This window comes from Rhinopithecus roxellana, chromosome 19 (genome assembly GCF_007565055.1).
Source record: "Rhinopithecus roxellana isolate Shanxi Qingling chromosome 19, ASM756505v1, whole genome shotgun sequence".
Taxonomy (NCBI): Eukaryota; Metazoa; Chordata; class Mammalia; order Primates; family Cercopithecidae; genus Rhinopithecus; species Rhinopithecus roxellana.
Genome location: NC_044567.1, coordinates 48,920,696 through 48,933,985, shown reverse-complemented (window position 1 = coordinate 48,933,985; position 13,290 = coordinate 48,920,696). Strand labels below are relative to the sequence as shown.

The following is a 13,290-nucleotide window of genomic DNA, read 5'->3' as shown; positions in this document are numbered from 1 at the left end:
CTCAGGAACCATTGGTTGTGACCCCGAGCAAGTTACTAACATGTCCATGACTCAGTAATGTGGGGCTTATTTTGAGGATTAAGAAATGATGGACAGCAATCACCAAAAGCAGTGCCCAGGGGAGTTAATAGATGGTCACAAAATGTCAGCACCCACCTTCGTCCACCCCCACTTAGCATCTCTGTCCCCTGCCTAGTCCTGAGACCCTGCTCAGGACCTGACCCAGCTTATTCTCTTATATTGGCCTGCTCATCTCTGACTGGGCTGATTTCCTGGACTATTAAATAGTGCTTCTCAGTGGCTCACCCCTGTAATTCCAGCACTGTGGGAGGCCGAGGTGGGCAGATCACTTGAGGTCAGGAATTCAAGACCAGCCCGGCCAACATGGTGAAACCCTGTGTCTACTAAAAATACAAAAAAAAAAAAAAAAAAAAAAATTAGCTGGGTGTGATCTCAGCTACTCAGGAGGCTGAGGCAGGAGGATCGCTTGAACCCTGAAGGTGGAGATTGCAGTGAGTTGAAATCGCGCCGCTGTACTCCAGCCTGGGCAATAGAGCGAGTTCTGTCTCCAAAGGAAAAAAAAATAGTGCTTCTCAAACTTAAATGTGCACAAGACTCACCTGGGATCCTGTTAAAATGCAGTTTCTTTTTCTTTTTTCTTTTCTTTTTTTTTTTTTTTTTTGAGACGGAGTTTTGCTCTGTCACCCAGGCTGGAGTGCAGTGGTGCCATCTCGGCTCACTGCAAGCTCCATCTCCCAGGTTCATGCCATTCTTCTGCCTCAGCCTCCCGAGTAGCTGGGACTACAGGCACCCGCCCCCATGCTCAGCTAATTTTTTTGTATTTTTAGTGGAGACAGGGTTTCACCGTGTTAGCCAGGATGGTCTCAATCTCCTGACCTCATGATCCGCCCACCTCAGCCTCCCAAAGTGCTGGGATTACAGCCCCCTCCCCACCAGTTGAGGCTGGTCTCAAACTCCTGGGTTCAAGTGATCCACCTGCCTTGGCCTCCCAAAGTTCTGGGATTATAGGCAAAAGCTACCATGCTCAGCCTTGAGACTGTATTTTTAACAAGCTCCTGGGTGATGCCAATGCTGTTGGGCCAGGATCACATGTTGAGAAGCAGCGTCCCGGGGCGCACTGCCGCCTGGTACTTGCCAGGCTCCTCTCCCTGATCTCACCCTGCTCTCCTCATATCTTTGTCTCAGACTGGGAAGTGACGATAGATTAAGGCAAATGGTAGCAGACAATCTCAAGAGGCAGCTGAACACAGCACCAGTAAGCAGGGGAGGTGGTGAGCTGCACCTGCCGAGTCCTGGGGTGCGAGCTGGAGGTGGAGGTGGCAACTCCAGTCGTCTCACCTTCCCACTTTCATGATACACAAACAGGTTCCTGATGTGGCCATCTCTCCTGTAGGTGATCTGCAGCCCATGGGGGTGCCTTATCTTCTCTGTCTGGAAGGTGGCATTCAAGTCCTTAATGCTGATGACAGCTTTGGGGCTTTTACCCTGAAAGAGAGAGAGAGAAAGAAAGATGCTGACAGTCCACAGGGTGACTCTTGTTCAACTTTCACCAAGGCCTTCATGCAAACAAACATCAATTTGTAAATATACGGGTTTTAAATGTTCTTGCTCTCATATCAAAATTCACAGATACTGGCCTGACACGGTGGCTCACGCTTGTAATCCCAGTACTTTGGGAGACCAAGGCGGGCGGATCACGAGGTCAGGAGTTCGAGACCAGCCTGGCCAACTTGGTAAAACCCTGTCTCTACTAAAAATACAAAATTAGCCAGGTGTGGTGGCTAGAGTGCAGTGGCACAATCTCAGCTCACTGCAACCTGGTTCAAGGGATTCTCCTGCCTCAGCCTCCCAAGTAGCTGGGATTACAGACACGCGCCACCACACCCAGCTAATTTTTTGTATTTTTAGTAGAAATGGGGTTTCACTGTTAGCCAGGCTGGTCTCAAACTCCTGATCTCAGGTGATCTGCCCACCTCAGCCTCCCAAAGTGCTGGGATTACAGGCATGAGCCATCGCCCCTAACCAATCTCATTCTTTTTATTTATTTATTTTTCAGATAGAGTTTCGCTCTGTTGCCCAGGTTGAAGTGCAAAGGCGTGATCTCGGCTCATTGCAACCTCCACCTCCCAGATTCTAACCATTCTCCTGCCTCAGCCTCCTGAGTAGCTGGGATTATAGGCGTGCATCACCACGCCTGGCTAATTTTTGTATTTTTAGTAGAGATGGGGTTTGACCATGTTGATCAGGCTGGTCTCGAACTCCTGACCTCGTGATCTACCTGCCTCAGCCTCCCAAATGCTGGGATTACAGGCATGACCCACCATGCCCAGCCAATCTCGTTCTTTTTTATGGTTGGGTAGTATTCTATGTACCACATTTCCATTATCCAGTCCACCATTGATGGGCACCTAGGCTGATTCCATGTTTTTGTTATTGTAAATAGTGCTGTGATGAGCATATGTGTACATGTGTCTTTATAGTAGAATTATCTCTTTTTTCTTTTCTTTCTTTCTTTTTTTTTTTTCTTTTTGAGATGGAGTTTCACTGTTGTTGCCCAGGCTGGAGTACAATGGAGTGATCTTGGCTCACTGCAACCTCCACCTCCCGGGTTCAAGCGATTCTCCTGCCTCAGCCTCCCAAGTCACTGAGATTACAGAGATGTGCCACCATGCCTGGCTAATTTTGTATTTTTAGTAGAGACAGGGTTTCTCCATGTTGGTCAGGCTGATCTCGAACTCCCGACCTCAGGTGATCCACTGGCCTCTGCCTCCCAAATTGCTAGGATTACAGGCGTAAGCCACCGCATCTGGCCTATAGTACAATTATTTCTATTGCTTTGGGTATATACCCAGTAATGGGATTGCTGGGTCAAATGTTAGTTCTGTTTTAAGTTCTTTGAGAAATCTCCAAACTGCTTTCCACAGTGGCTGAACTAATTTACATCCCTGCCACAACTGTGTAAACATTTCCTTTTCTCCACAACCTCACCAGTATCTGTTACTTTTTTACTTTCTGATAATAGCCATTCTGACTGGTATAGATGGTATCTCAGTGTGGTTTTGACTTACATTTCTCTGATTAGTGATGTTGAACATTTTTTCATTTGCTTTTTGGTCACGTGTATGTCTTCTTGGGAGAAGTGTCTGTACACATCTTTTGCCCATTTTAACGAGGTTGTTTTTTACTTTCAACATTATATTTTTGAGGTCTACCCATGCTGAGATACACCAGTCTAGTTTTCTCTTATAAATGACTATACCAAAAGTTATCAATCTATCTTCTGTTAATAGATATATTGAGATTGTTCCTGATTTTTTGCTATCATAAGTAATGTTGCAGTCAGTTTGTGCCCTGGTACACATATGTGAGTGTATCTGTGGGTCACAGTGTATGCTTAGAAATGGAATTGCTAGATTACAGTTATATACATCTTCACTTACTAGAGACTGATAAATTATTCTGCTGAATGGTTCAACAGTGATTATACCAATATTTGCTTCCATCAATGAAATAGAATAGTTCCCCTTTCCCTATTTACTCACCAACACTTGACACTACCAGATTACAAAATTTTTGCCAATATGATGGGTATGGAATTGTATCTCATTATTAATTTTCACTTAATCAACATTTATTGAGGTGTAGTTTAGAAACAATAAACTGTACTCATATTAAGAGTATAGTTTGAATCCCAGCACTTTGGGAGGCCAAGGTGGGTGGATCACGAGGTCAGTAGATCGAGACCAACCTGGCTAACACGGTGAAACCCCGTCTCTACTAAAAATACAAAAAATTAGCTGGGCGTGGTGGCGGGCACCTGTAGTCCCAGCCACTCGGGAGGCTGGGGCAGGAGAATGGTGTGAACCCAGGAGGCGGAGCTTGCAGTGAGCCGAGATCACGCCACTGCACTCCAGCCTGGGCGACAGAGCGAGACTCTGTCTCAAAAAAAAAAAAAAAGAAAGAGTATAGTCTGAGCCAGGCACGGTGGCTCACACCTGTTATCCCAGCACTTTGGGAGGCTGAGGTGGGTGAATCACGAGGTTAAGAGATCGAGACCATCCTGGCCAACAGGTTGAAACTCTGTCTCTACTAAAAATACAAAAATTCGCTGGGTGTGGTGGTACATGCCTGTAGTCCCAGCTACTAGTGAGGCTGAGGAAGGAGAATCCTTGAACCCGGAAGGTAGAGGTTGCAGTGAGCCAAGATCGTTCCACTACACTCTAGCCTGGTGACAGAGCAAGACTCCGTCTCGGAAAAAAAAAAGAATATAGTTTGATTTTTGACAAATGTATATACCCATGTATCCACCATAACAATCAAGATATAAAACATTATTAATCATCCTAAATATCACTCCAAAATAGTTCACTCATGCCCCTTCGCAGAATCTCTACCCCATTCCAACACCAGATAACCACTTACTTGTCTTCTATCAGTATAGTTTTGCCTGTTCTAAAATTTCATATAAATGAGATCATATAATACTCTTATACAAGGGGACTTAGAAAAGTTTATGGAAAACACATAGTATAAAAAAACTATGCACGAATTTCAAATTGTTTTGCACCAAAATAAACTCATACTAACTTGTTATAACATGTCTGAATGGGATTTCGTTTGAGGCACTAAGAAGAGTATGACATCAACTTGAAAACAGTCCCTCTCAGAACAATGTGAATTCTGCTAAAATTGAAGCGAGAAGAAACGTCAACATTTACGGTGAAGCTTAGATGGAAGAATGGTGAAATCACTGATGCTTTCAGAAAAGTTTATGGGGACAAATCCCCAAATAAATTAGCAGTTTACAAATGGATAACTTGTTAAGGAGGGACAAGATGATGTGGAAGATGGCACCTGCAGCAGCACACCATCTACATCAATTTGCAAGGAAAAAAATCATCTTGTTCATGCCCTAATTGAAGAGAAGCAAAAATTAACAGCACAAACAATAGCTAACACCACAGATATCTCAATTGGTGCAGCTCACACAAATCTGACTGAAAAATTAAAGTTGGACAAACTTTCCACTCAATGGGTGCCAATGCCATTGCACCCAAATCAGTTGCAGACAAGAGCAGAGTTTTCAATGGAAATTTTAAACAAGTGAGATCAAGATCCTGAGGCATTTCTTTGAAGAATTGTAACAGGAGATGAAAAATGGCTTTACCAGTATGATCCTGAAGACAAAGCACAATCAAAGAATGGTTACCGAGAGGTGGAAGTGGTCCTGTCATAGCAAAAGCAGACCAGTCAAGAACAAAGGCCATGGCAACAGTTTTCTGGGGGATGCTCAAGGCATTTTGCTTGTTGACTTTCTAGAGGGCCAAAGAACAATAACATCTGCTCATTATGAGAGTGTTTTGAGAAAGTTAGCCAAAGCTTCAGCAGAAAAGCATTTGAGAAAGCTTCACCAGAGTCCTTCTCCCCCACGACAATGCTTCAGCTACATTTCTCTCATCAAATGAGGGCAATTTTGTGAGAGTTTCAATGGGAAGTCATTATGCATCCATTTTACCGTCCAAATTCGGCTTCTTCTAACTTTTTTTCGTTTTCTAGTCTTAAAAAAATCTGTAAAGGCGACCGAGTGTGGTGGCTCATGCCTGTAATCCCAGCACTCTGGGAGGCCGAGGTGGGTGAATCACTTGAGGTCAGGAGTTCAAGTCCAGCCTGGCCAACATGGTGAAACCCCGTCTCTACTAAAACTACAAAAATTAGCCCAGCGTGGTGGCGGATGCTTATAATCCCAGCTGCTGGGGAGGCTGAGGCAGGACAATGACTTGAACCTGGGAGGCAAAGGTTGCAGTGAGCCAAGAATGTGCCACTGTACTCCAGCCTGGGTAACGAAGCGAGACCTCATCTCAAAAAAAAAAAAAAAAAAAAAAAAAAAAAAAAAAAAAAAAAAAAAAATCTGTAAAGGGTACCCACCTTTCTTCAGTTAATAGTGTAAAAAAAAAAAAGGCCAGGCGTGGTGGCCCATGTCTGTTATCCTAGCACTTCGGGAGGCTAAGGCTGGTAGATTGCTTGAGTTCAGGAGTTCAAGACTAACCTGGGCAACATGACAAAACCCTGTCTCTGCCAAAAAATACAAAAATTAGCCAGGCATGGTGGTGTATGCCTGAAATCCCAGCTACTCAGGAGGCTGAGTTGGAAGGATCGCTTGAGCCTGGGAGGTTGAGGCTGCCAGTGAGCTAGAATTGTACCACTGCACTCCAGCCTTGGTAAAAGAGCAAGACCCTGTCTCAAACAACAGCATAAAAAACAAAATGTAGGCCGGGCGCGGTGGCTCAAGCCTGTAATCCCAGCACTTTGGGAGGCTGAGACGGGCGGATCACGAGGTCAGGAGATCGAGACCATCCTGGCTAACACGGTGAAACCCCGTCTCTACTAAAAATACAAACAACTAGCCGGGCGATGTGGCGGGCGCCTGTAGTCCCAGCTACGTGGGAGGCTGAGGCAGGAGAATGGCGTGAACCCAGGAGGCGGAGCTTGCAGTGAGCTGAGATCCGGCCACTGCACTCCAGCCTGGGCGGCAGAGCGAGACTCCGTCTCAAAAAACAAACAAACAAACAAACAAAAAAAAAACAAAATGTAAAAAAGACTGCATTGGCATGGTTAAATTTCCAGGACCCTCAATTGCTTGGGGATGGACTAAATAGCTGGTATCATCACTTATAAAAGTGTCTTGACCTTGATGGAGCTTATGTTGAGAAAAAAAGTTTATATTTTTATTTATTTTTATTTTTATTATTTTATTTATTTATTTATTTATTTATTTTGAGACGGAGTCTTGCTCTGTCACCCAGGCTGGAGTGCAGTGGTGCAATCTCTGCTCACTGCAAGCTCTGCCTCCCGGGTTCACGTCATTCTCCTGCCTCAGCCTCCCGAGTAGCTGGGACTACAGGCGCCCACCACCACGCCCAGCTAATTTTTTTGTATTTTTAGTAGTGACGGGGTTTCACCATGTTAGCCAAGATGGTCTCGATCTCCTGACCTCGTGATCTGCCCACCTTGACCTCCCAAAGTGCTGGGATTACAGGTGCGAGCCACTGCCCCCGGCCAATTTTTTTTTTTTTTTTTTTTTTTTTAAATGGAGTCTTGCTCTGTCACCCAGGCTGGAGTGCAGTGGTGCAATCTTAGCTCACGCAACCTCCAGCCTCCCAGGTTCAAGCAATTCTTGTGCCACAGCTTCTCCAGTAACTAGGATTACAGAAATGCACCACCACTCTCAGCAAAGCTTTGTATTTTTAGTAGAGATAGGGTTTCACCATGTTGGCCAGGCTGCTCATGAACTCCGGACCTCAATTGATCCAATTGACTCGGTCTCTCAAAGTGCTGGGATTACAGGTGTGAGCCACCGAGCCCGGCCTCCAAGGACTTTTTTAAGTGCTTTGTATAGAGCTTCAGGCTTTTTTTTTTTTTTTTTTTTTTTTTTGAGTTTCACTTTCTTTATACTTCATTTCCTTTTTTGTATTATCCAAAAGTTTTACCTTAAAATTAGTTACCTTTATGATTTTAAAATATCCACTCTGGGAAATAAATAAATAACACAGGGAGCCTATCTTACTTTTGGACTATTCTGGACTAAACTGGTGTAAGACTGAAAACCAGATCAACTTTTTTCAACCAGTGATGAGGCCCTGCCGAGAGGCCAACTCACAGCAGCTGCTGGGGTGTGATGACCTTTCCTAACTGCAGTAGCGCTTTCTCTTCCTGCCTTTTGTACCATTTCAGCAAAAATGTTGAAAAAGTCACATTCTTCAGTGCTTTACATTGAAGACTGAGAAAAAATTCTTCCTCTAACTTGGAAGGTAAAGATTCTTCATCTCTTAACATTTTTCACTTGGTCCTAGACTGTGGCCACATTGGACAGATTTTTTTATTATTATTTGTGCAAATTTATGGGGTACATGTGAAATTTTGCTACATGTATATAATGTGTAGTGATCAAGTCAGGATATTTAGGGTGTTGGTCACGCGAGGATTTTTGTTAAGTATAGTTATCCCACTCTGGCATCAAATATTAAATTTATTCCTTCCACCTTACAGTATGTTTGTACCCTTTAACCCACTTCTCTTCATCCTGCCTTCTCCTCCCCATAGACAGACCTTTTAGCATTACTCTGGTCTGCCTAGAAAAGCAACAGGGGAAATATATAATCATTCTATGTATAGGAAATAGAGTAAGGTGAAGGCTAAAGTGCTCAGAGCTTATCCTTCGCTTACTTTGTTGGCCACAATTTCACATTCTCTTTGCTGAAAACTTCTTATCTTTCTGTCCTTTAAATACTGGAATGCCCCAGGGCTCAGTGGGCTAGATGGTCTCCAAAGACGGCGTTCACCAAGTCTTTCCCTCCCAGTGTGTACATGACACTCTATCCATGAAGAGGTTGAATCTATTTCCCCTCCTCTTGAATCAGGGCTTGTTGCATGACTTGCTTTGACCAATAGAATGCAGCTCCTGGTGAGCCTTCCAGAGGTCTGCTAGCATTTACTTTTGTTTAGGGAAGTCAGCAGCCAAACCACAAGAAAGCTTGAGCTAGACTCCTGAATGAGGAAGAGAAAGCAACCATATAGAGCACACCAAGGCACCAGACATTAGTGAAAGCTTCTTTGGATCTCTGGCCAGCTAAGGGCAGCAGAGTAGCCCAGCTGATGCCACATGGAGTACACCAGAACAGCCGAGGCCTGCTCAAATTCCTGACCCATGGGACTGTGAGAAATAGTAAATTGATATTTTAAGCCATTAAGTTTTAGGATGGTTTGTTACTCAGCAACAAATAACCAAAATACTCAGTCCTTGAACACCTTTTTCCTGCTGAGGTGATCCTAGCCAGTCCCATTACTAAACCAGTCTACATGCTGACGACTCCAGTTCCAAACTCTCTCCAAGCCTCCAAATCATACATCCAACTTCTGTCACTTGGATTTAGAATTCAGGAAACATACATCCAACTTCTTTCCCCATGTCTCTACTGGATGACTAATAGGCATCTCAAAATAAAAAGGACTTTTGAGCATCTCCTTAGGGGTCTAAGTCTTTGCCACCTTAGTAAATAGCAAATCTATTCCTGTAGTTTTGTAGAGCAAAAATCTGGGAATCATCCTTGATTCCTCTTACTCTCACACCCCACATCCAATCCTTCAATAAATTCTATTGCCTCTACTTCCAAAATATATCCAGAATCTGACCACTTCTAACCATCCTGGTCAGATCCACCACTCTTCTTCATGTGGGTTATTGCAATAGCTTCCTGACTAATTTCTCTGCCTCCACTCTGGCCTCCTTCCTTCCTACTCACCCGAGCAGCAGCCAGCGTGCTGCTTTTAAAAAGCTTAAGTCGGCCGGGGGCGGTGGCTCAAGCCTGTAATCCCAGCACTTTGGGAGGCCGAGACGGGCGGATCACGAGGTCAGGAGATTGAGACCATCCTGGCTAACACGTTGAAACCCCGTCTCTACCAAAAAAATACAAAAAAAACTAGCCGGGCGAGGTGGTGGGCGCCTGTAGTCCCAGCTACTCGGGAGGCTGAGGCAGGAGAATGGCGTAAACCCGGGAGGCGGAGCTTGCAGTGAGCTGAGATCCGGCCACTGCACTCCAGTCCGGGCGACAGAGCGAGACTCCGCCTCAAAAAATAAATAAATAAATAAATAAAATAAAATAAAATAATGAAAATAAAATAAAAAGCTTAAGTCAGGCTGGGCACAGTGGCTCATGCCTGTAATCCCAGCATTTTGGGAGGCTGAGGCAGGCAGATCACATGAGGTCAGGAGTTCTAAATCAGCCTGGTAAACATGGTGAAACCCTGTCTCTACTAAAAATACAAAAATTAGCCAGGTGTGGTGGTGCACGCCTGTAGTCCCAGCTACTGGGGAGGTTGAGGCAGGAGAATCGCTTGAACCCAGGAGGCGGAGGTCACAGTGAGCAGAGATCACACCATTGCACTCCAATCTGAGCGACAGAGTGAAATCCCATCTCAAAAAATAAATAAATAGGCCAGGCACGGTGGCTCACGCCTGTAATCCCAGCACTTTGGGAGGGTAAGGCGGGTGGATCACGAGGTCAAGAATTCAAGACCAGCCTGGCCAAGATGGTGGAACCCTGTGTACTAAAAATACAAAAGCTAGCCGGGCATGGTGGCGGGCGCCTGTAATCCCAGCTACTGGAGAGGCTGAGGCAAAGAATTGCTTGAACCCGGGAGGCAGAGGTTGCAGTGAGCCGAGATCGCGCCACTGCACTCTGCACTAGGCGACAGAGCGAGACTCCATCTCAAATCAATCAATTAATCAATCAAAAGCTTAAGTCAAATAATATCACTTCTCAGCTCAAAATCCTCCAATTGTTTCCCATCTCACTCAGTAAAATCCAAAAGCCCAAATGTTTGCAAATCATACATGTGTAAGTGACTTGCATCTAGAATATATAAAGAACTATTACAATTTAATAATAAAAAGGCAAATAACCTAATTAAAATATGGAGAAAGGATCTGTGGTGGCTAGGACAGTCTCGATCTCCCGACCTTGTGATCCGCCCACTTCGACCTCCAAAAGTGCTGGAATTACAGGCATGAGCCACCGTGCCCGACCAATATGGAGAAAGGATCTGAATAGACATTTCTACAAATAAGATATACAAATGGCCAATAAGCACATTAAAAAGATGCTCAACATCATTTGCCATGTGGGAAACACCAATCAAAACCACACTGAGATATGACTTTATACCAACGAAGATGGCTATAATAAAAAAACAGATATGGGCCTGGTGCAGCGGCTCACACCTATAATCCTAGCACTTTGGGAGGCTGAGGCGGAGGATTGCTTGAAGCCAGGAGTTTGAGAACAGCCTAGGCAACAAAGCAAAACCCTATCTCTACAAAAATAAATAAGTAAATAAAAATTAGCTGGGTGGAGTGGTATGCATCTGCAATCCCAGTGCTTTGAGAGCCCGGAGCAGGAGGAGAACTTGAGGCCAATAATTTAAGGTTGCAGTGAGCTATGATTGTACCACTGCACTCCAGCCTGGCCAACAGAGAAAGACCCTGTCTCTAAAAAAAAAATAAAATAAAATAATAAAATAAAATAAAATAAACCAGATTAGGCAAATCCATAGAGACAGAAAGTAGGTTGTTGGTTGCCTAGGGCTAGTGGTGGGGTGAGGCAGGGGATTACAGCTAAGGGATAAGGGGTTTAAAGTTTTTAACTGAATTGTGGTGATAGTTGTACTACTCTGTGAATATACTAAAAGTCAATTGACTGCATACTTTAAATGGGTGAATTATATGGTATGTGAATTATATCTCAATAAACTGTTACCAAAAGAAATCCCGTCTTGCTGTGACCTACAAGGCCCTCCACCATGTGACTTCATCTCCCTCCACCCTTTTCCTTGCTCACTCTACACAAGTTACTCTGCCCTCCTTGATGCCCTATACCCAACAAACACACTTCTAGCTCAGGGCCGGGGCTGCAGCTTATGGTTAAGTAGTTTGTGCACTGTGTAAAAAGCTCCTAGCTGACTGGTAACTGCAAACCAGGCTTCTGATTTTTGAGACTGGGCCCCAGGGGCTGCACCCTCTTACAGGGATCATCTTTCTCAAATCGGTACAAAGGTGTAGGTGTTTGACCATACCTGTGCTCAGGGCTTCTGCACATTCTGTTGCTCCCACTTCTACTCTTCCCCCACATAGCCATGTCACTCAGTGCTCACATTTGTTCAGTTATCTGTTCAAATGTCACCAGAGAGGCCTTCCGTGATCACTCTGCGGCAGCACTCCCTGACTCCCTGACACACTCTCATTGTTCTCTATCTTCTCACTCTCTGCTTTTTTACTTTTTTTTTTCTTTCTTTCTTTTTGAGACAGGGTCTCACTCTGTCACCCAAGCTAGAGTACAGTGGCACAGTCTCAGCTCAATGCAGCCTCGACCTCCCATGCTCAAGCAATTCTCCCACCTCAGACTCCCTAGTAGCTGGGACTACAGGCATGCGCCACCACACAAAAGTGCATGTGCTTGACCCAGCTAATGTTTGTATTTTTTGTAGAGATGGGGTTTCACCATGTTGCCCAGGCTGATCTCAAACTCCTGAACTCAAGCAATCCCCCTGCCTCAACCTATTCCTAAAGTGCTGGGATTACAGGTATGAGCTACTATGCGCAGCCGCTTCTATTTTACTTTATAAAACTATTGCCTCCTGGTATATTATATATTGATGTTTTGATTATGGAGTTCTTTCCTTTCACTAGACTGAAAGCTCCCTGAGAACAAGAGTTTTGTTTAGTTCCCTGCTGCATCCTCAGTGCCTAGAATAATGTCTAGCACACAGTAGATACTCAATAAATGTTTCTTAAGTGAATGAATAAATGAAGCAAAACCAAGTGGTCATCAAAGGCTTAAACATGGACCTGTCTAAGCCGATTCTAGGTGGACAGAAATTGTGATTTTTAGTGGGCTGGTTTACTGTGTAACCAAGGAAAAGTAGCCAAATGTTGTGCCTAACTCTCAGGGGCTGAGATTATCTACAAGAAAAGGCACCACTGATTAGAATGTAGACCTTAGTTGAGTGAGAGTGCTCAGGAAGGCACCTGCTCTCGTTGGTCTGGCATCTTACCCCTTCTTTTGTGTAGTACTTCAGGAGGCCTTCTCTTGCCAGAAGTACAAACCTCCTTCTCAGAAACTGTGAGTTGTCCCTTCCTCGCTTCCACAGGAATCCTTCTCGGTTACCTTAAGCAGCAAGGATGACAAAGAGTGAACACATGTGACCTTAAGATGCACAAGCAGCTCAGGAATCTCTGAGGTTCTCAAGGGTGGAATGAGCCTTCCATCTGCTGCCAAAATATCTCCACTCAAACTTCCCTATTTCAGCTGCAGTACACGAGGATCCTGTCTGGGGCCAATTTTGTGATGCCTTCTCACTTCAGGGGCACTTCCCACTGCCTAAAACCTTCCTTCCTTGACCTTCTGTGTATCAGGCTGTCTCATAAGAAGACCCTTAAGAAGGCAAAGTCCTGAGATACTGGACTGATTCTGAAAGACACCTAAATACATACTCAATCATATGGTCCTGCCCAACTTCTTGTTGACATCAACCTAATGAGACTTTAGAAATAAGGCCGGGCGGTGGCTCATGCCTGTAATCCCAGCACTTTGGGAGGCTGAGGCGGACGGATCACGAAGTCAGGAGTTCAAGACCAGCCTGACCAACATGATGAAACCCTGTCTCTACTAAAAATACAAAAATTAGCTGGGCATGGTGGCACATGCCTGTAATCCC

General features: G+C 44.6%; 1 protein-coding gene across 2 annotated transcripts in view; it reads right to left on the bottom strand.

The window, feature by feature from the left end:
* ADAP2 (ArfGAP with dual PH domains 2) overlaps positions 1 to 13,290 on the bottom strand; it is a 37,685-nt gene that overhangs the window by 11,873 nt on the left and 12,522 nt on the right. For both annotated transcript variants that reach the window (XM_010372286.2, XM_030923473.1), the window contains exons 5-6: positions 12,628 to 12,740; positions 1,360 to 1,506 (exon numbers count right to left, since the gene is read on the bottom strand). In XM_010372286.2, the coding sequence (XP_010370588.1) occupies positions 1,360 to 1,506; positions 12,628 to 12,740 (260 nt within the window). The remainder of the gene's footprint in view (positions 1 to 1,359; positions 1,507 to 12,627; positions 12,741 to 13,290) is intronic.